We start from the raw sequence: 21,150 nt of genomic DNA, 5'->3' as shown, positions 1-21,150 counted from the left end.
CGTTCCCTTGTCCCATCACTACATGCCCTTGTAAAAAAATCTGAATGTTATTCTAAAATAAAGTCTTCCTTTTGTCCAATCTAAACCTACCCTCTTTCAGTTTTAAACCACTAACCCTTGTCCTATCATAACAGGTCCAACTAAAAAGTCTGTCCCCATCCTTCCTGTAAGTGCCCTTTTTATTTTTGAAAGTCAATATAAAGTCTCCGTCCAACTTTTCAGCTCTGACTATCCAGACCTTCCTTTATTTCAAACACTGAGAAGTTAAAAATCATTTTACATTTGCTTTACTCTGATGTTGCTGCATTACTATGGTGCCAGGCAGAAGACAATCAAAACCTTGGCCTCAAACCTGAGTTTGCCTACAGGTCTTTCATGGCAGACCATAATTGAAAAACACGTCAGTGTTCCCAGTATTTGCAGACTCTGGCTGTACCTTCAATGCTCCCCACACTGCAACATCCCTTTCTAGCAAGGCAGGTATTATTAAGTTGAAACCCCACTTTGAATAGCAGGTTTGAAGTTTTGGTGTCTCCTGACATGAGTGAGGTGCATGAGTGAAATCAATACTTTAACCATAATCTTTATCAGATCACCCATATATCAAATCATTTTGGGATAACACTTGTGTATTCAAAGAACCTGGACTGTTTGTTACCCTTACTGCAGTCATGCTTCATCTTTGTGTCATTTAGGCAAATTGTTTCAGGTACAGAGGAATAGATGTTCTGCTGGAGGAAGGAAACCACTGCTTTGGCCTCGGACAATGCTTGTTAAAGCTAGGACAGGCTGGAGTAATTGAGCCAAGGTGGACAGGCAGCAAACATGCCAACAATAACATTGTTTGCATTTTAAGTTATAGCATCTAATGGGATAAAGAACAGAACCAATTTATTTTGAAACTCATGTGAAGGTTTGCCAGAGGGGTGATTTACAGCTTCCTAACAATAATGAACAGTTCAGCTGTCTTGACCAACATGTGGTCACGCATGTTACAAACTGACATAAATATTTCATAACATCTTGCTGCAATTGCTGTCCCACAGAAATGTTTGTCAGAGAGCTTAAGGAATCAAAAGGGGTTTAATCTTCAAATTTCATCTCCAAGTAATTGTGCTTTCTGTTTTTTTCATTCTGAACTTGGATAACTTATTTCATACTGTCCTTGATTAAAAACAGTTGGAAGAGGAGGATGGGAGTTTCATTTATGAACTTTGTTTTTTAAAAATCTCAGGAACTTTACTAGGTATTTGATTTATAGTTTATAGAGCCGTGTGTCCTTTTGAAACTGGAAGTGGTTAAGCTCAGTCTAGAGAAAGTGATAAAAATTAAAGCACTGGTATGAAATTAGTGGTATTTTGTCACCTGGAATATTTGGGCATAGTGTACTCACACCATATGGAAACAATAGAACTGAAATTTTGAGGAGCAAGGAAAGTGGACAATAAAAGGATTGTATAATTGGAAGAATATTTGGAAGGGGAAGTTTGATAGAAAGGATATATCATTTTGTATTGCATTACTGTAGAAATTGCAGCCCAGATGCTTCTTGTCAGGGCCAAGTGTGCCAAGTGCTGAGCATTCAGCTGCATAGAATTCAGCAACAGCTCACATAGAGTTGTCAGTAAACAAAGATAGCAGGGAAACTGCACACAAAGGTGATGAGAGCCAGCGACAGGGGGTCAGACTGCATGTATGTGAGCACTTCATGCATCTTCCTTTTCCCTCTACACATTAAAAGGAATAAAATTTTGAAGTAAAGTGTTCAGACAAGGAGGACAAGGGGATGAGTCACAGGGTAGTCCTGACAGGCCAGCTACTCTCCTGATGGTGCCAAAAGTACTTTGGACAGTTTAGATGGCCCATGTGTGCTTAGGAAAAACATGTGCTTGGCAAAGCCACAGGGCCCTGAGGTCAGCAAGGAGATCATTTTGGGACTGGCTGGAGGCTGGATTGGAAAAGAACATGCACTGAGTCCAATTTTTTGTACATATGGATACATACACAAATATATGTAAACATAGATATTGTATTTACAGATATATATATATATTGTATATACAGATATATACATGTATATATATATATGTATGCATGTGTGTATATATGTATATACATATATATACACACCTTTAGCTACCTTAGTCTTAGAAAGGGTTTTGTGAAATGTAGCCATAGAAATGCTGGAGTAGAGAGAGGAAAGCAACTTGCTTAATGCCTTGAGAGACAAAACCACTGGGGAATTAAGTCTGTGAAAGGCTGAGAAGTGGGAAGAAAAGTATCACCATGGCACAGAGCACAGCTAAACTCTAAGGTGAGCTGCCAAATGAGGACTGCAGAAGGATCTCCAAAGGGAAGCTGGACACTCTTGAGATTGCTATATGCCTCTGCTGTGTTCCAGTGCCAATGGGCACTGCACTGGGGGATGGTTTCTCTGCTGAGCCCCAGCAGAGAAAGCTGCTGGGTTGAAGTCCATCAGTGACCTTGACATGCAGGACTGCAGAAGCAGCGAGGGAAAAACAAAAGTTGTACAAATTACTCAAATAGGAAATGGAGGCTCACAGAGATTTCCTGTGGGGTGCTCTGCATTTACCTGCATGTTTAGTTGCCTTCAAGTGTTGGTTGTATCATTAAATGAGAGCTCAAAAAAAATGTGATTTTTCTCGTGGGTTTGTTTTACTAAGATGGCAAATTTCTTAGAGCCTTTTCTGTTTTCTCTTGTTCCTAATTTTTAAAAGAAAACATTGTCTTTCTCTAGAATCCTTTATCTGAGAGGGTGTCTGAATGTTATGTAAACATCTCAAATGTTCTGAAGCTGACATATGTTAGATCTCCTTGCACAGCTATCAGAATTGTGGTTCAGGAGCCAAGCCTGCTTCTCCTGGATCATGCAAAGATGTGCAAAGAACATCTGGTACTACTCAAGAAGCTGCTGCTAAGGTTCCTTTCTACAGAGCTTTGGTAGAAGCAGCATGTGAAGGACAGTGACAAGGACATAAGAATGCTACAGTGAAGAAAACATCTCTGGTAAAGTCAGTAACAAAACTACCCTTGGTTTCATTCAGCTTCCGTCCAAGCTGCTTTCTTGTGAAACAGCTAATTGTGTGGCCAATGCCGTGCTTTTTCAGTGGTATTTAACCCAGTACAACATCAGCAACCATCCATGAACTGTAATTGAGCTCCAGCTTACATTTGGAGCAACCCCATTTGGTGGGGTGGCAATAGCAGAAGAGATAGAAATTGCAGAGTCTCCCACCCTCCAGATCTACAGCATGGAGCAGTTTGTGAGCAAGCAGTAAGTGCACAAGTCTCATTTTCTTCCATTTACTCAAAAGGGACTGCGGGAGACTCCAGGATTCTTTGTATCAGGATGGACGCGTGGAACAAGACTCAGACGCTCTGTAAATGCTAAAAGCTACAGTTGCAGTTTATTATAAGAGAGTCTGCAAGGAGCTGCCCGGCACAGCCACGTGCAGATTAAAGAGATAAAAGGAGGGAAAGACAGAGAGAAGGGGGAGGGTAGAGAGAGAGAGAGTAAAGGAGGTAAAGAGGGGAAGAGAAAGAGGAGAAGAGAAGAGAAGAGAAGAGAAGAGAAGAGAAGAGAAGAGAAGAGAAGAGAAGAGAAGAGAAGAGAAGAGAAGAGAAGAGAAGAGAAGAGAAGAGAAGAGAAGAGAAGAGAAGAGAAGAGAAGCAGAAGAGGAGAAGAGAAAGAGAGTGACTTCCCGTTTGTAATACAATAAATCCACTTCCATCATGAATATTCTAATCCCTAAGAACCAATCTAATACAAAATACTAATTCTATAGCATTTACATGTAGCCTATAGGAATCCTTATATTAGCATAGTGTGTGACATTCTAAACTCTAAGATCTAATCTTTGGGTGTTGGCTAGTCTTTTGTGTCCTTTGGCCTTGCCCTCTGCCCAAAAGCATTGTTTAATTAAGAGTGGGTTAGCTTCATCCATCCATCCTATTGTGTTTATGGTAATTCAGTAACTAGGGCTTTCCTGTTCTACCTTCCCCAACAATTGCCCCGAATCTGAGCATTCATATTTGCAAGATTCCTCAGTTTCATCTTCTCCAACAAGGGACCTCAAAAGGAAGTTAGTGCTCTCAATAGCACCAGGCACAAATTGTGTGCAACCACAATTCATGTGATCAGCTGCATATACAATGGGAGAAGTTACCAGACATTGTAAAACTGGCTTTTAGAGCTGTATTTTCTTAATGTTTTGGATCACATTTAAACCTTAGAACTGCCTTGATCTTTCTTCTCAGACATACTTGCTCTTTCAAACTGATAATGAAGGGTGGTTTTCACAGGTCTAGGAATGCAAGCATTGTCATTTATGCTGAATTCTTCCTGTCTAGTGGCAGCATTATATTTGGGAGAAAAGTATGTCTCCAGCATCACAGTAACTGAAATATTTAGGTTAGTGCTTGACAAACTGCCTGCAGAAACTGATTTTACCCTGCCCCCTTTCCTTATGAGAAGAAATAATACCTTTCCCTTTACCTGACATAGGCATGTGGACTGTGAGCTTCCCATTTCTGTCCTGGACAAGCTCGTTTCACTCACCAATTGGCATGAAAAGCTGTGACAGTTGTAAGTGTAAAACTCATTTAGGGAAACTGGGAATAAAGTAGAGAAGACATCAGGGTGTCTTCATTTGCTTTGGAGTTAGGAGGGAAATCCACCAGAATCTGTGTGCCAGGATTACATGGGATAATTTTGATAAGGGACAGAGAATTTGGGGTTTGCCTCAGGGTTCTGCTCAACAGCTTGGCAGTAGCCCAAAACCTGATGTCCTTGTTACTGCTTACTCCATCAGGCCACCCTTGTCCATGATACTTTGCTTCACATGAGAAGGAAACCAGCAAGTGCTTCACAATTTAGGCTATCCAGGCAGGAATGGACTTCTACTCTGTTTGCATGCACCATGTGTCCCACACCATTTGGAATTCTGCGCTGCTCTATTGCTCCTAATAATTTCTCAGGATTTCTCTGGGGTTTTTCTTCCCCATGCCACGTAATTTTTCTGTATATGCAATTTTTCTGTATTTCTGAAGTCTTGTTCTCCCTGAAGTGATTTTACTCTTCTCCTGTACCAAAAGACACTGAAGCTTGTATTTAGACACATCATGTATGTAAACACATTTGTGAATCTAGTCAAAATCAAAAGAAAAGTCAGATTTCTCTATCCCTCCATAGAGCCAAAGAAATATTCCCATTATCTTGTCTAGAACTTTGTGAGGATCTTAACATTGCTTTTGTGGGAAGAGGCAAGTGGGCCAAACAAGCTATTCTTTGGAGAATTTTGTCTCATTTATCTTTTAAAATGTTTCTCTCAATGCAGCAGAAACTTATTTGCAGATAAAACACAAAGTCTCTAGCATATAGATTTTTTTTAGTATGAAGGACAAATTGCTGCCCTGGAGGCTAACAAACTTCAGGAAATCATGAGTTCTCCACTAACTTTGGTGTAGAGCTGTAGTGCTACAGTCTGAAATCACAGTGCAGGGCTTGAGGAGTTTAGCACTGCAGTTCTTCCTATGGATTAATGAACAAATCTCTGAAGACTTTGTCTTATGAGATTTATTTATTGAAGAAAACCTCCTGCAGCACGTGGGAACAGCATGGCTTTGCTGCTTTTTGTCTGGGACTGTGTCACATCTTGCACCAGGAATGTCCTCACCAGGAAAGTGTTTACCTCTGTGAGGTTAAACTGTGTGGGATCAGGTCCCTCTGGCACAGGGGTTTGTCATGTTCCAGTTCTGCTCAGTCTTATATTGGTGTAAATCAAAAGTCACTGAGAAGAATAATAGAAATGTAATCCAGTGAAAGAAAGTTACTTGCACAAAACAAAAGAGTTACTGGTAAAACCTCATTAATAGTAGGGACAACTTACATTGTAATTGAATTAGAGGACCTCATTAAAGATGGTTCCCCCAGGAAATAAAACAAACATGAAGTTGAGTTGCTTAATTATCTTTGTCTTGGAGTTTTTAATAGTGTTCCCAGGCTCTGTGGGAGAGGAAGGAAGAACAATATGAAAGGATTAGAAATCCACTACTATATCGTTTTGTAACAAAGGGGGTGGCTAAGAGTGAGGGATTTTTCAGCTAGTGACTGTGAACTCAGAAAGACAAATAGACACTGTGAGAAGAGTTTTTAAATCAACAGAAGGTGTGCCCAGCAATAACTGCTGAGAAGACACAGAGGAGATTCTTCTTTCCAGATTTCAGAGATGTCTTCTCCATACCCCAAAGCACCAGAGGTTTGGGTTTTTCCTAAGCTTAAGAGCACAAAGACGTGCTAATTAAAGATTATATGAAGCCACAATACTTTTTAAAGGAGAAAACAAAAAATTGCCCCTCTGATGACCCTCCTTCACTCTTTTTTTGTAAATAATATTTTCAATGCAGCTTTTCCACAGTGGAGTGCAGTGCCTGTCAGTCCATTCACAGCAGGAAGAGAAGCTTGAGTAGCTGAGAAGAAGCACTGTGAAGAAGCTTATCAAGTCAGTTGGAGTCAAGGAGGTCACTGTAGGATCTGATCTCTGTGGAAAAATCTTTTTCTCTGTAGATAATGGATGTTTTCTGCTGTTGCTCTCTGCTCCTCAGCCCATGTGCAGTCTCAGTGGGGTTTGGTTTAGCTTCTGGTGCTGACCCCTTATGGGAGGAATTTTTGCTTTCAGATAGTCAAAGTCCATCCCTGCCATAAAACTGGACAGGTGCAAATATCTATGGAAAACACATTACAGGAAAAATCTGCATAGAATAAGCTTGTTAAGGTCCCTGAGTACTAGGTTTTCCCTAGCCTGGCTGTTAAGATACCAGTTGTAAAGGAGAAGTGGATTAACTGCACCTGCTCTTACAGCCTGCAGTGGTGATCCCTGTGTGTCTCTGTTTCCCCGGTGTGCCCTTCCAGCACTCTGCTCTAGTCAGAGTAGGAAGTTCCCAGTTCCTGGGACTGTTGCCAGAGGGTTGGAGATGTTCACTTGTTTACTCAGCTCAGAGACTGCCAAACCAGCTTTCACTTACAAGGATGAAGGATGTGGTCCCAAAGTCCTGAGAACTGCAGCTGGAGTCCCAGCATCCCAGGGCAATGGCCTGAGACTGCATAAACTCCATGAACCCCTTGGTCTGGCTGTCCAAGAAGTCCTACAGCCCTCCCTTTGCTGTGGCTGCTCATTGCTCTCTAGAGCACAGGGATATGGATAGATGCAGTAAGCCAAGGCTTTGCTCCAAAAAGATGCTCAGGAGCTGGAGATTATCTGAGTTACACTGGACTATGGATGTTGTACACTAGGTAAAGAATAATTCAGCCCTTGATCAGGCACCCATTACATTAAAAACGGTTTTCTGATACCATAAGAACTGTCATTTGTGCCCTTATTCTCACCTACAGAAGGCTGATGTAAAGCGAGTAAATTACAAACACAAGTCTTGCCAACATCCGCCTTGCTTGCATCCAGCTCTTAGTGAAACACCCCCTTCTCACTGCTAGAAAGTGCAGGCAGTGATAGTGATAGTGATAGTGATAGTGATTCACATTATCTGTGAATTTGCTTCACCCTTTAGTTTCCAAAATAAGTGGCTTTTATGGGATTGAACTGCAGAGAGGGACCTGCCACATAACAGGCTCAGTGCTGTCAGCAGTAAGAAAACAGAAGCTTTTGAGGTTATTTGCAGTAAGCCTTTTTCAAAACAAAACCCCTCACTTAGCCTCTGTGTAGTGTGAAGCCTTGTGGGCAGCTGATATTTTTGCCTTTGTTTTTGGTTAGTGACATAGCATCTGCCTTCTCCATGCCAACTCATTTCCAATACATTTAAAATTGAATTGGAGCACCTGGCTTCAGCTTTGCAAAGTTGTGGCTCATCATCTAATCATTAGACCTTTCAAGACCAGAAAAAAAGAGGTACAATATGGCTTTCAGGGAGTCTTAAAAAAAACCCCCAAGTCTAAGAGCTTTAATGTTAAACATAGCAATAACTCAGTGAATTTGAGCTTTTGATCTGGGGCAGAATGTGTTTCCAGATTCATTTCACGCTGTGCTGTTTTAGTGAATATAACCACCTCACCATGGGGTCCTGCTCCTAGGCCTTCACAGAAGCTTCAGAAAGCAGCCTTAATGTTGGAGCTGGCAATTTCTGTTCTACTCCCAACCCTGCCACAGAGGCAGTGGATGATGGACCAGCTCTGTACTGAAAAGTGTTTTAGAGATTTAACTGTTTGTGAAAGCAGCAAGTTCCTCATCACATGTGTTTGCAATTACTCCATTATGAAGATGCTTTTACTGGTATAGCTCATTCAGATAAATGCAGAACTGCAATATATGCAGAACTGCAGTGAGTTAGAGGTATGGTATGTAACTATTGCCATGCTTAGCCTTGGACTATTAACAGCACAACTGTGATTATGTTTAAACAGTTTGAGCTGTTGGAGCAGTTTGAGCTGCTCCTGGTTTTACAGGATGGTTGGAGATGTCGTTCAGGCAGAGCCCAACCCAGAAAACAAGAACAGGTTCCTACAGTGGCCATTCAGGCTGTCGTCTCTGTAAGGCACCATGGTATTATTTTGAATAGGAATGAGCTGAAATACAGTAAGTTTTTCTTTTATTGGATGTGTAATCATTTGATGAAATATTAAAACTTCTCGCTGTTTTGTTGTGTGGAAAATCACTGAAAGGACTTTATTTCCTATTGAAAAATTACTACAAGAAGATTTTTAGTGGTTGGATGCAGAAATGCCTAGGATACTGTGTTTCTGCCTTTTCTACCCTTTTCAGAAGAGTAACCACTGCTGATTTACTGTGCTTGCTAGCTTCATTTCTGTTCTAGGGTATGAGCAGGGGACAGGTCTGGTACCCTAACTGGCCAATCTTTGATGTTACTTTCTCTAGACAAGTAAGTAAAGTATTTGCTGCCAAGTATTTCTGTCTCCCATTATCTATCCTGCATGTACAAAGGTCACAGGAAGTAAAGGGTTTGAAATTGTATTCTTTTTTACCCATTCACTGTAGATAAACTTTGACATTCACAGGAGCTGTATTTTCCCTGCTGTGATATAATATTGGCAATGTAAAGCCAAATATTGATGCAGAGCTCATGTCCAGTGTTGATCTTAGTGTAGTATTTCAGAAGTCTCCAGCCTGGAGAATGCAGATGATTACAAGTTTTCTGATGAGAACTTTTTGCCTCTTTTTTAATTCAGAAATGATGACTTATAAAAACTCAAACTTTATCTTGTGGGAATGTGCCAGTTCTGCTATGAAGCTCATTTGGGAGAAAGTTTTTTTTTGTCCAGGAAGGAAATTTAGGTCAGAAATGTCAGGCATTTCAGCAGAAACAGGCATGTCCTGGGTACAACATTCAGCAACAATCATGGAGACCTCAATGCTGTTTCTGGGCTTGGCAGCAAAATCCTGGCCTCCTGCCTCCCAGGCAACTGCTGTCTCCTCATCTGGCTGGAAGAGGAACAGTTTCTCTCTGCTGTGCTCTCACAGCAAAAATTTTTCAAAATACTTTATCCTGATTCAGAGCAGGAAAAAAATCCTATAAAAATGCTTGTGAGATAAAGACTGTTTTCAACTATCCTGGAGGCTGAATAACTTAACTAAAATACATGAAGAGTTTTTTTTTTTTTTTCTCTTAATTTGTGCTAGTGCATGTTTACTAATGAAAAGAGTGTCACAGTATGTATGTACAAAGCATGAGTCTGGCAAACAGGAAAATTGGTTTCAGTCCTTCCCTCTGTTCTGGCACAGGTTCCTTGGCATTGCTGATAGTTTGACAAACATTTTTGCCAGCGTCTGCACCACTTACAAGTGAATGGCTCTTTCAGCAGTTCATTCCCACAGCTATGTGTCCCCTGTGGCTGTGCCCAGCTTTGCCAATGTCTGTAGAGCCATCTGTGGTATCATCAGCCAAGGGAGCTGCTCTGAGATCAAGTGAGGTGATTATTTTTAAGCCAGGTACTTCCTCTTGCTGATTAAACGTGTGACTGCACACATGCTCATACTGGCACAACCACTGGGATGGGAGCAAGCAACAGGAGGGGAGGGAAGGTTGCCAAAACCAAGTTCATCAAGATATGCCCTCAGTTTTTCTCTGGCAATGATACCAGTTAGTTGTCATAGAGAAATGCTAAATCTATGGTAGAAAGCAGCAGTTTAACAGCTATGTGGCCATAAAGCTGCTCATTAATATTTTGTCAAGCCTGTGTCTGTGTGCTTGAGTAGGTGTAGTTCAATAATTACAGATTTTTAATATTTCTCTTCCAGCTGTTCATCAAGATATGAACCAGTTTGTTAGTTACGGGTGAAGTTTTCATTAGGATTTAAGCTCCTCAGACACTCCTGAAAATGTATTCTGCTATCCTGCTGTCTAATCTGCTATCAGCATAGCAGAAATACCATTAATTAAAGACTCTTATAATCTCCTTCACAGGCTGCAGAATGCATTTACCATTGCTGTTCATTGGGCTGAGTCCAGCACAGGGCACTGCTGGTGGTCTGGGGCATCAGCCCAGGGTGCAGGACATGCTCAGGCTTCTGCCTAGGAAGAGCAGGGTCATCCTGCAAAGTCTTGCAGTTGAGCTCCAGCTGGGGGACGGTGTCAGTTACTGAATAAGACTTGTGCTATCTGCTGCTTGTATTTAAAACAGAAGGTTAGCACTGAGAAAGCATCCTGCATGGCTGTCTGTCTTCTGCACTGCTAATATGCCATTAATAAACTGTGTCTGGTGGTAAACTAGTAGGTAACTGAAGTGGATGAGTTGGGTATACTATGCTGTACCCAAATATGAATCTTTGCTATCTGGAAATTAGCAAATGTGAAGCCCATCTACATCCTGTGTGGATGATCCAGGGAGCTACAGACCTGTCAGCGTGACCTTGGTGATGAGGAAAGACATGGACTAGGTCATCTTGAGAGCCATCATGCAGGACAGCCAGGGGATCAGGTCCAGGCAGCATGTGTTTGTGAAAAGCAGACCCTGCTTGACCAAATAGGTCTTCTATGACAGTGACCCAGTTAGTGGATGAATTAAAAGCTGTGGATGTTTTCTGCCTGGACTTTACTAAAGCCTTTGGCACTGCTTCCCACAGGATTCTCCTGGAGAAACTGACTGCTCATGGCTTGGACAGGTGCATTGTTTGCTGGGTAAAAGACTGGCTGGATGGCTGAGCCCAGAGTGGTGGTGACTGGAGTTAAATCCAGCTGCTGGCTGGTCACCAGTGATGTTCCCCAGGGCTCAGTAATGGGGCCAGTCTTGTTTAACATCTTTATCAATGATCTAGATAAGGGAATGAAGAGTACTTTCACTAAGTTTGCAGGTGACACCAGGTTGGGTGGGAGTGTTGATCTGATGGAGGCCTTGTTGTTCTCTACAACCACCTAAAGGTGGTTATAGCCAGGTGGGGGTCAGTCTCTTCTCCCAGGTAACAAGTGATAGATAGGAGGAGAGGAGACAGTCTCAAGTTGTACCAAGAAGGGTTTGTATTGGCTATTAGGAAAGAATTCTTCATGTAAAATGTCATCAGGCATTGGAACAGGCTGCCCAGGGCAGTGGTGGAGTCACCATACTTGAAGGTATTTAAAAACCATGTAAGATGTCGTGCTTATGGACATAATTTAGTGGTGGACTTGGCAGTGCTGGGGTAACGGTTGGACTTGATGAACTTTGAAGTCTTTTCCAGCCTAAATGATCTGTAGAGGATGATCGCTGTGCTTCCAGGAAGGCCATGGAAACTAGTAGGCATGAATTAATGAAATAATATAAAAAGAGTATGAAGTGAAAGAAACACTAAGAATATACACTACGAAGTCAAAAACACTGTAGAAATAAGCCAAATTCAGACAGCAAAAGAGTGTGAAAAGTGAGTGTTAAAGCACAACTGCTGTTGGACAGCTAATCCAGAAGCTGCAGGTCTGAGTGGTCTGGACCCCACACTCCCTGCAGGGCAGGACTGCCTCCAGGCCCACAGGAGCTGCATGCTGTTGCTTCCTTTCTCCCTGGATATCCTAGCTGGCAGTGCATATTATGCCATTTGAATATGCCTTCCTTTTTTTCTTCCCAGGGAATGGCTTTTACACTTGAAGAAAGGCTACAGCTGGGAATTCATGGCCTCCTCCCTCCTTGCTTCCTGAGCCAAGATGTTCAAGCCCTTCGTGTGATGAAAAACTTTGAAAAGCAATCTAACGATCTAGACAAGTATGTCAAAAGCATCTTATTTCCCCTCCCTTCCCCCTTTACCTTTCAGTTCTTTAAAGCCTCAAGGAAAAATGGTGGATTCTGCTTCAATGTACACATTTCCCTTGGAGTCACTTTTTTCCAGCTGTCCATACTCTCCAGCAGCAGAATCATAGCGTAATTTGGGTTTAAAGGGACCTTAAAGATCATCTGCTTCCAAATCCCCTGCCATGGGCAGGGATACCTTCCACTTGACCAAGTTGCTCAGAGCCCCATTCAGTCTGGCCTTGAACACTTCCAGGGATGGGACAGCCACAGTTTCTCTGGGCAACTTGTGCCAGTGCCTCACCAGGCTCACACTCAAAAAATTTCTTCCTAACATCTAATCTAAACCTACCCTCTTTCAGTTTGAAGCCATTCTCTCTTGTCCTATCAATACATGCCCTTGTAGAAAGTCCTTCTCCAGCTTTTATTGAGGCCCTGTTTAGGTACTGGAAGTTGCTAGAAGATATCCCCAGCACCTTCCCTTCTCTAGGCTGAACAACACCACCTCTCTCAGCCTGTCTTCATAGGAGAGGTGCTCCAGCCCTCTGACCATCTTCTTGACCCTCCTCTGGACCTGCTCCAACAGGTCCACTGATGTTAATTTTTTTCTACTACTACATTACTGGTTAGTTCTGGTATACTTTGGGTACAAGAAAGAAACAGAGCACTGAAGGTATTTTGAACACATGTAGTTCATGTACCTATCTGTATGCTCCCCAATACATTCACTAAAATGTTGGATGGAAGAACAGGAAAAAACCTGCCAGTGTGTAGGAAAAAATAAAAAGAAAACAGAAGCAATATTGTATTGGCTAACCTTTGTGAGTTTTCAATGCATCCAGTATTGTTCATCAGAGTTACTGATGGAAGATGCTGTTTGATTCCTGCTGCAATGGACAGTAGGATTTGCATCTCCATCTCTCTCGGCTTCCATTGATCTGAGGACTGAGGCAGCAGGACTCTTGCCCTGTAGACCAATTGCATTGGCTTTTCTGTGTCACAAATACCTGTGCTGATCTTGAAAATTATATATTGATAGCTGTGTATGAAGCCATTTGATGCACATTTCAAAATTCTAAGATTGTGCATGGGTGTGATGTCCAGCCTGAGTCATTGTGAGCTGTCACTGAGGATGGTGGAGCTGGCCAAGCCCTCTGGGAAATTGGTTCCAAGCACCTGCTCATGATGTAGCACAAAGGAGTTTCAGGACTTGGGAGAGCTGAGTATATACTGAGTGATGCAATTACTGCTTTTTGTGAACCTGTGAGCTATCAGAAATACTGATATATAACTGTTTTTTATTACTTTAAAGGTATATTATTCTTATGACATTGCAAGACAGGAATGAGAAGCTTTTTTACCGAGTGCTGACCTCTGATATCGAGAAATTCATGCCCATAGTTTACACCCCAACAGTTGGCCTGGCTTGTCAGCACTATGGTTTGGCTTTCAGGAGACCACGGTGAGTTGAAAAGACTATGTTTGCGTATTTTTAAATTCCATGTGAATGTTTCTTTTGTATCGACACCATCTTTATGTGGGTGGCCCAAAACATCTAAAACTCAATCCCTCATCAAAAAGTGAACCAGCCAGCAGCTTCATGTGTGTGCATTTGATGATGAGTTGGGGAGTTGAGAATAGCTCTGACTTCTTCCTATAAACAGTGAACAGAGTGGTTTTGTTCTCAAACAGTGCTGTACAGTCCCCAAACAGCTTGCTGAACTTAGGGCTGCACCCCTCCCCATCTGCTGCCTCAGGAGCACTGAGTGCCCTCTGCAATGCTGTTTGAGTAATTGTTGGGTTTTGGATACATTGTGCTGATTTTGAACTTTTGTATACACTTCCACAAGCTACCCCACTAGAATCATCTTCATAGACCATGCTCTGCACCAGTGCCTCCCTCTCTGCTCAGAACAGCCACTGTATAAATTCATGCAACATTAAACACTCTGTACCATGTTGGAAGACCCCATTCTGCATAATTCTTTTTAATGATTAATGCTTAGATAAATCCCTTGTTAGCTTTCTAAAGTACATTTTAACCTAGCCTGAAAATTCAGTGGTACGGTTCAGTTTTCTTTGCAGGCTTTTAATTTTTTTTTACCTTGAAATGTACCAGTAGTCAGATGAACATTTAAGCTTTTGCTGTAGAAATTTGCAAAGTAAAGGAATGAAATAATACCATTTTCAAAGCATTTCACAGGCATGAGGCTTGACTGCAGTTTCAGCTGAGAGCAGTGCTACAGATGGGGCAACTGAGGCAAGTTCTACTGAGTCTAGGTCACAGGAGGTCCCTGAGGCACATCTCAAAGATGTAAGGGCTGTGTAGGCAAGATAATTAGTAACATTTTATGTATAAGATTATCTCGGCAAACATGGTTGCTTCTGCTTGTGATGAAAAGTCCTAATAAAGCCAGTGTATTCCTTCACATGAGTTGCTTTTCAGGATTCCTTTTTGGCTTGTGTCTATGCCAGGTAATTTTGTTCTGTGCCCTGTGGATCTGCTGGGCTGAAGTCATTCATGTATTAAAGCCTTGATCTTATCCCCTCCTCCTCCTCCTCTTCTTCCTCTGTGTATGAGGAAACCAGAGAAGGATCTGCACTTTTTATAGGGGGAGGACACTAACTTTTTCTGGGCGTGAATAAAAGGTAGGAGAGATAGAGCCCAGATTGTGTCTCCAGGTGTTGAGCTGTGAGCAGGCAGAAAAGAGCTCACTGCTGGTTCTCAGCTAATCAATATTAATGCAGCAACTGCTCATTCTCAGGTAATCAATATTCATGCAGCAATTCCTGCTGTACACCCACTCTATCTTTGCCTCCTGGCTGCCTTTACCTTGCAATAAGTTAAAACAATATTTGGGAGCTTTGCTTCCTTTATTTTCCTTCCATTGTTATCTTCAGGAAAGCAGGGATGTCTTTCCACATATTGAACTCTTTCTGCAGTTGTTTCTGTTGGAGAATTCACCTTCCTGGAACTCATGTCTTTCTCATGTTTTAAATCCACATTATTTTACCAATGTGATAGGGATGTCTGTTCTCAAAGTGCAACAGTTTTGCTGCTAAATTTGGGCTGGGTCTTTTCTAGATTCCAGCCCATGGCTTTTTCAAGAAAGAGCAAATGACCATGTCCTTGGAGCACTGGATTTCCTGTGGTGGGAAGTTTGTTTCCCTGAAGATACAGAATGAATTTGGTTGTAATCAAGGTTGTTTTAGCAAAGAATGTTTTTGCTGCAAAAAGAGCTGTTGTATCATGTAAAGTGATGAGACTAAAATGGGAAATGTATATATGTGATATTTTTTTTCAATCTGACTCTTACTGTCTTGGAGTATGTATTTTCTGTCCTGGAGCATATTATGTACATTAGGAGTTAGCCTGCAAGACACATAGTTCAAAATAGTATGCCAATACTTCTGCTAAAATCTCCATTTTAAACCCTCACATTGTGCTCCAGCATGGGTGGATGTGCCCGTATAGCACAGCTTATTGTGCAATCTGTCTGTAGTCACAGCAGCAGCAGCCTTTGGACACAATTAGCTTCTTCCCCATGCTGGGATCTTTCTCAGCCTCATTAGTGCTTGACTTTTTACTTGAAGGTTGAGCCTGGAAAGATTACAGTGCACATAACTTGCTTACAAAGCAGCTGTTGTACAACAGCATCTAGAAACAGTCCCAAGATGTCCATCAGGGCTTCTCTCAGAATCATTTATCAGAACATTTATCTATGTTTACATGCCTGCAGATTTTGTTTGTCAGATACTGTTGTTGTAATTGCAGGACTCAATGCCTCTTTTCCCTTTCTTAAACTTTATATACAAACCTTTAAAGGTTTGTAACCTGCACTTTTATGGGGTCAGGGGATAGAGTTCTCCTTACAGGTCAGGGCTCCAGCATAGTCCCTGCTAGCAGATCTATCTGCTCCAACTGGAATAAGACACCTGGTGTTCTTTTCTTTCAAAAAGCTCTCCAGCCAGCAGTTTAAATGAACATACTTTCTATATTTAACAGTAGAAAAGAGCTACTAGGAACAAAAATACTTGCAAGCATTCAGCTCTTGTCATGCTTATCTATGATGCCCACAGTTTCTCCACTTCTTCTGGTGGGCCAGGCATAGCTCCTGATGCCCCAGCAGGTTCTCTGCCTTCCCCAAACTCCTGCTGCCTTTCTCTTTACTAGTTACTTTAAATTCTTCAGGCAGGATTTTTTTTTCCATTGACCTCAGACTTCTTCCTATGTGATTAAGCCTCAGAGGTTTAGAATGACTGAAATAGAGGTGGTACCATAAAATTTATAAAAATTACATCCAGGCACTGTTGCCTAAGAGCTATGAAGTTTTTGCTGGAAGGTGTCTATATTGAATGCATTTTTCCTATCTTGTTTTCCAGCCAGCTCCCTGGTGATATAAGAATATTTGTTTATTTAAAGCCATGTAATAAGCATTACAACCTTCAGGCTAAAGTAAAGTTTCGTTTTGTATTTTGAATTTTTGAAATAAGAAGTATAAATTATTATGTAATTTGTAAGTACAGGTTGAAGTACTAAAAACAATAACACCTCTTCTGCAGTAATGATTAAGAACCCTGTCAAAATCTCTCTTCTGTGATCAAACCATGTTAAATAAGCACAAAAGAGTAACATTTCCAAAGAGAAGTCTTCCTAAGCACAGGTCCTGTCTGTAGCTGTGGCCAGTAACAGGAGGAGTACAGGACTAGGATAGGCAAATATGCTCACTTCTTGGGGATTTCTCAGGTTATGCACCTCCTCATTTTACATCTTGTGGCTGCAGTTTTGTTATGAAAATCTGTTGCTCTCTTTGACTCCCAAGTTCTGTGAGGGGACCCAGATGTCTGCACATTGTCAAGACCGAAGGATGTGACTGAAAACAGAGTTCCAAGGTGACTAGACTTTTTTCATATAAAGAATTTATTGGTTGCAATGTATGATGACCAAGGGTGAGGTCCAGACTTAAGGGAGATTTCTTGCAGAATTATCCAGCTTCAGATCCTATATCTGCACATGTGCAGCTTTGCAGTCTGTCTCCTGCAATCCATCCCTGGCATCCCTTCACTCCTCCCTCCCACTACCCCTGTGCCTCCACAGATGTCCATGCTGCTGTGTAATGTTCAAGGATAAATCTGGGCAGATCCAAGTCCTTTTTGGGCCAGTCTAGCAGTAATCCAAATAGCCAGTTCACCTGGGCAGGAGCTGTGCTGATGTGCTGAAGCAGAAGCAAGCTGCTCAAGGCATGGGGAGGGGCAGGTTTGCTTATGTTCAGCAGCAGTGATAACAAAACTGACCTCAAGCAAAGGACAGGGTATCCCAGGTACTAAGGAATATGAGCCTTGGAAGTGTTTGCTTTTCAAAGCCCAGGAACCCCTTATCCTAATCAGAAGTTTGGTGGAAGGAAAGAATGGAATGTAACAGAGCAGGGCTTGCAACTTTGAGACACTAAATGAAGGAAGGAGGAATCTTGGTTCTTTGATCCCACCAACAGACAGTCGCCATTTCTTTAGGAAATGCTTCTACCACCCCTATAAGCTTTCAGGCTGTGGTTGAGAGTCTTATTTACTTTAGAGTAAGGATACAAAGCCTCTACAAAAAAATGTGCATTGTAGTATTTTAATGTTTTTCCCTTTTTTGCTCTTTTTTATAATGTAAAATGCACTTAATGAGTACCATGGGGGTCCTTATGGAGCACAGGACTGAACATATGCAATGCTATTAAAAAGTATGTTTTAAGCCTGAGGATCTCTTTTAATTGTGAAATTATCTTTGAAAGGGACTATACTTCTTCACAAAGAGATAATAAAGAGGAAACTTAGGGCAGGTTTTATTTCTTCTGTGATGGTGAGGTGTAGTTTATTACCGTGGCATAAGACCAGTCTCTTAAGACACTGATTAATTCATAAACATAGTGGTCTTTGAAAGTATGAAGTTGTCAGCTGCTCCACAAAAGCTTTTGGCATCCCCTGAGAGTAAGACTGGAAAAGATAGTTATATCACCATTGGTAAAAGGTTAGGGGAACAGAAAAAACTTGCCTAAGTTCACTTTTTTTTCCCTATAAATGTAAATATCCTTGAGAACTGCTTGCAGAACAATGCAGAACATGTTGGGATTAAGCTGAACCTGGAGAAAGTTAACAGGATGCAGATGGTGTGAAAATTAAGTCTGACAGAATAATGATCTGTGTCTCTGATGAAAAATGAGTAAATGAAACATCAGTCAATCTACAGAATTGTCTTGTCAGCAGGTCTGGCTCTGATGAGTGACTTTTTTTTGTGTTGTTGTGCCATCTGAGCAGCAGGAGGGAAAGTTACCTGCCATTTCTGGACATTTTAAGACCAAACCAAATGGAATTAGAACGAAAGTGTAAATCCCAGAGACTTGTCCCTAACCACAGAATTGGTTCCTTCCCTCTTCTATAAAACATTGGAGACCAGAAGTGAGTGGGAAGGTTGGGGTTTGGATTATTGTCCTGAAAGTTGTTTTGAAACCCCTTTAAACAATCTCTGCTTGTCATAAAAACACCAGTCACCAAAACTTCCCTTGTTGCCACCAGCCTGGTTTAGCCTTCTTCCACATACAGCTGAAGTCAGTGCATGAGAAGAGGAATGTGTTTAACAGTGTGTTTAGGTAACATGGTCACAGCCACCCAAAGACTGGTCTTGTAACTGACTGAAGGGGAGGGAATGTCTGGGGAAAGCCTCACAGAAACCATGTGTAGTCAGGAAGCCCTGAAGAGGCTGTCAGGACACACAGGTGAGAGACAGCCATTGGTGTGGGACAAGATTATTGAATGAGGAGAAAATAGTTCAAGCAGAGGGATCTCAAGGATACTGAAAATGGCTCAGCCTGTTTGGAACTTCTGAGAGCTGGCAAAGTAATTGAAAGGTTCCCACTGCTCTCTCTCGCTCTCCCCACTTTCTTCAGGCAAGTATTTTCTGTGTACTGTACCCCTCCCCTTGTCCCTTCTCTGTTTTCCACTTCACTGAAGATTTTTTTAAAATGTGGAGAAAGCAGAGTTTGGTTTGTGGGCATACAGAGAGAAGAGCTGGAGGATTGGTTGCTGATCTGAGGTTCCATGCAGGCTGGGGAGTGGGATGGACACTGTTGATGTTGTGAGGCTGTAACAGTTTTTACATTGCAATGAGGGAAAAAGGGAGAGAAAAAGGACTTGGTTTTGTGTTTTCATCATAAAAACAGTCAGCACTCCTTGTTCCATATCTCCAGTCTTGTCTCTCTCTTGCACACATTTCCTAACAAAAATGTGTATGTACTGGGTGTAACAACCATGAGAAACTTTTATGGGCATGATGTAAAATGTCAGGCCCACAGAAGCTAACAGCAAATCTCATGTTAATTTATGAAGGTCAGGCTTCCCGCTCCTGTCAGAAGTGATTTAGATTTGTCTCTTGAAATTCCCTGATTTACCAGGAGAAGTTTGAAGGAAGAGGTGGAGTTGTCCAAAAGAAAGAGGCTGACCTGGTGAAGGAAATACAAGAGAATGTGTTGTCCTTTGATCTGGCATAAATCTATGCTGCTGCCACAAGAAACAACCCCACCTCAAACAAAAAATGCCAAAGACAGGGAGGAGGGTGAAGAATTACTTAGAATAATGAATACCAGGATGTAAATTGGAGGGGAAATGATGCTGACTATCATGAAAACCTTGGACAGCACTATCCATTGGGCTGTGGAACAGCTAAGGATTGTGCTCAGAAAGCCAACCATGTCCTGGGCTGCATCCAAAGCAGTGTGGCCAGCAGGACAAGAGGGGTGATTTTCCCCCTGCTCTGGTGAGACCCACATGCAGTGCTGTGTCCAGCTCTGGGCCCCCCAACACAAGAAGGACATGGACCTGTTGTAGAGAGTTTGGAGAAGGCTACAAAGACACTCAAATAGCTGGAGATCCTGTCCTGTGAAGACAGGCTGAGAGAGCTGGGGCTGTTCAGCCTGGAGAAGGGAAAGTTCCAGTTATAGTCCCTGGAGTACCAGGAAAGCTGGAGAGGGGCTTGTACGAGGGTAGTAGGGTAAGGAACAGTGGTTTTAAACTGAAGGAGGGTAGGTTTAGATTAGAGATAAGAAATATTTGACTGTGAAGGTGGTGAGGCACTGGCATAGATTGCCAAGAGAAGCTGTGCATACCCCATCCCTGCAAGTGTTCAAGGCCAGATTGGGATTGATGGGGCCCTGAGCAAACTGGTGTAGGGGAAGGTGTCCTTGCCCATGGCAAGAGGTTTGCCATGATTAGATGGTTTGCCATGACTATCTTTAAGGTTCCCTTCAGACCAAACAGTTCTGTGATCCTGATTATGGAAGAATGCATTTAAAAGCTGCTGCTGTTTTCTGTATTAGCTGCAGTTTTTGGCAAAAGGCAGGTTTTTTATTATGTGGATTCACTAAAAATACGCCACATTATATTTCATTTATCTAGAAGCTGATTTTTCTAGTATTGTCAAAACAATCTTTCTTTTCTCTGTCAAACTTTGTTCTAATTCTGTGTTCATTCTTGGGGCTCCCTACAGTGCACTTTAAAAGGGAAGGTGTGGGTCCTGGAAGAATTTGCACAGCACAGGAAGGAAATACAATCAGGGTAGGACTTAATTTAACTTCCTAGGGGTTTTTGATCCCACCTTAACCTCTGCACTATCAAGTAAAACAGAATACATTGTGTGCTTACCAGTGAAACAGATAAGGGCTCCTTGGTCTAGATCAACTGAGCAACAGCACTGATGGAACATCTCAGCATGTTTCTCTTTGTAATCTTATAATCTTCCAGTTACTGAGATACTTCCAGGATCCAGCACACAATCAGCTGTAGGACTGAACCTCCAAAAAGGCAGAGGAAAATCAGGGCTGAGTCAAATTTTCCTACACTTAAAGTTGTTTTTGAACAAGGAATATCAATCC

General features: G+C 41.9%; 1 protein-coding gene across 2 annotated transcripts in view; it reads left to right on the top strand.

The window, feature by feature from the left end:
- The window catches only part of ME3 (malic enzyme 3), a 116,169-nt gene that overhangs the window by 51,057 nt on the left and 43,962 nt on the right, over positions 1-21,150 (top strand). For both annotated transcript variants that reach the window (XM_056497325.1, XM_056497331.1), the window contains exons 2-3: positions 12,084-12,217; positions 13,554-13,703. In XM_056497325.1, the coding sequence (XP_056353300.1) occupies positions 12,084-12,217; positions 13,554-13,703 (284 nt within the window). The remainder of the gene's footprint in view (positions 1-12,083; positions 12,218-13,553; positions 13,704-21,150) is intronic.

The sequence above is a fragment of the Oenanthe melanoleuca genome, chromosome 1 (genome assembly GCF_029582105.1).
Source record: "Oenanthe melanoleuca isolate GR-GAL-2019-014 chromosome 1, OMel1.0, whole genome shotgun sequence".
Taxonomy (NCBI): Eukaryota; Metazoa; Chordata; class Aves; order Passeriformes; family Muscicapidae; genus Oenanthe; species Oenanthe melanoleuca.
This window is presented reverse-complemented; position numbering and strand designations above follow the sequence as displayed.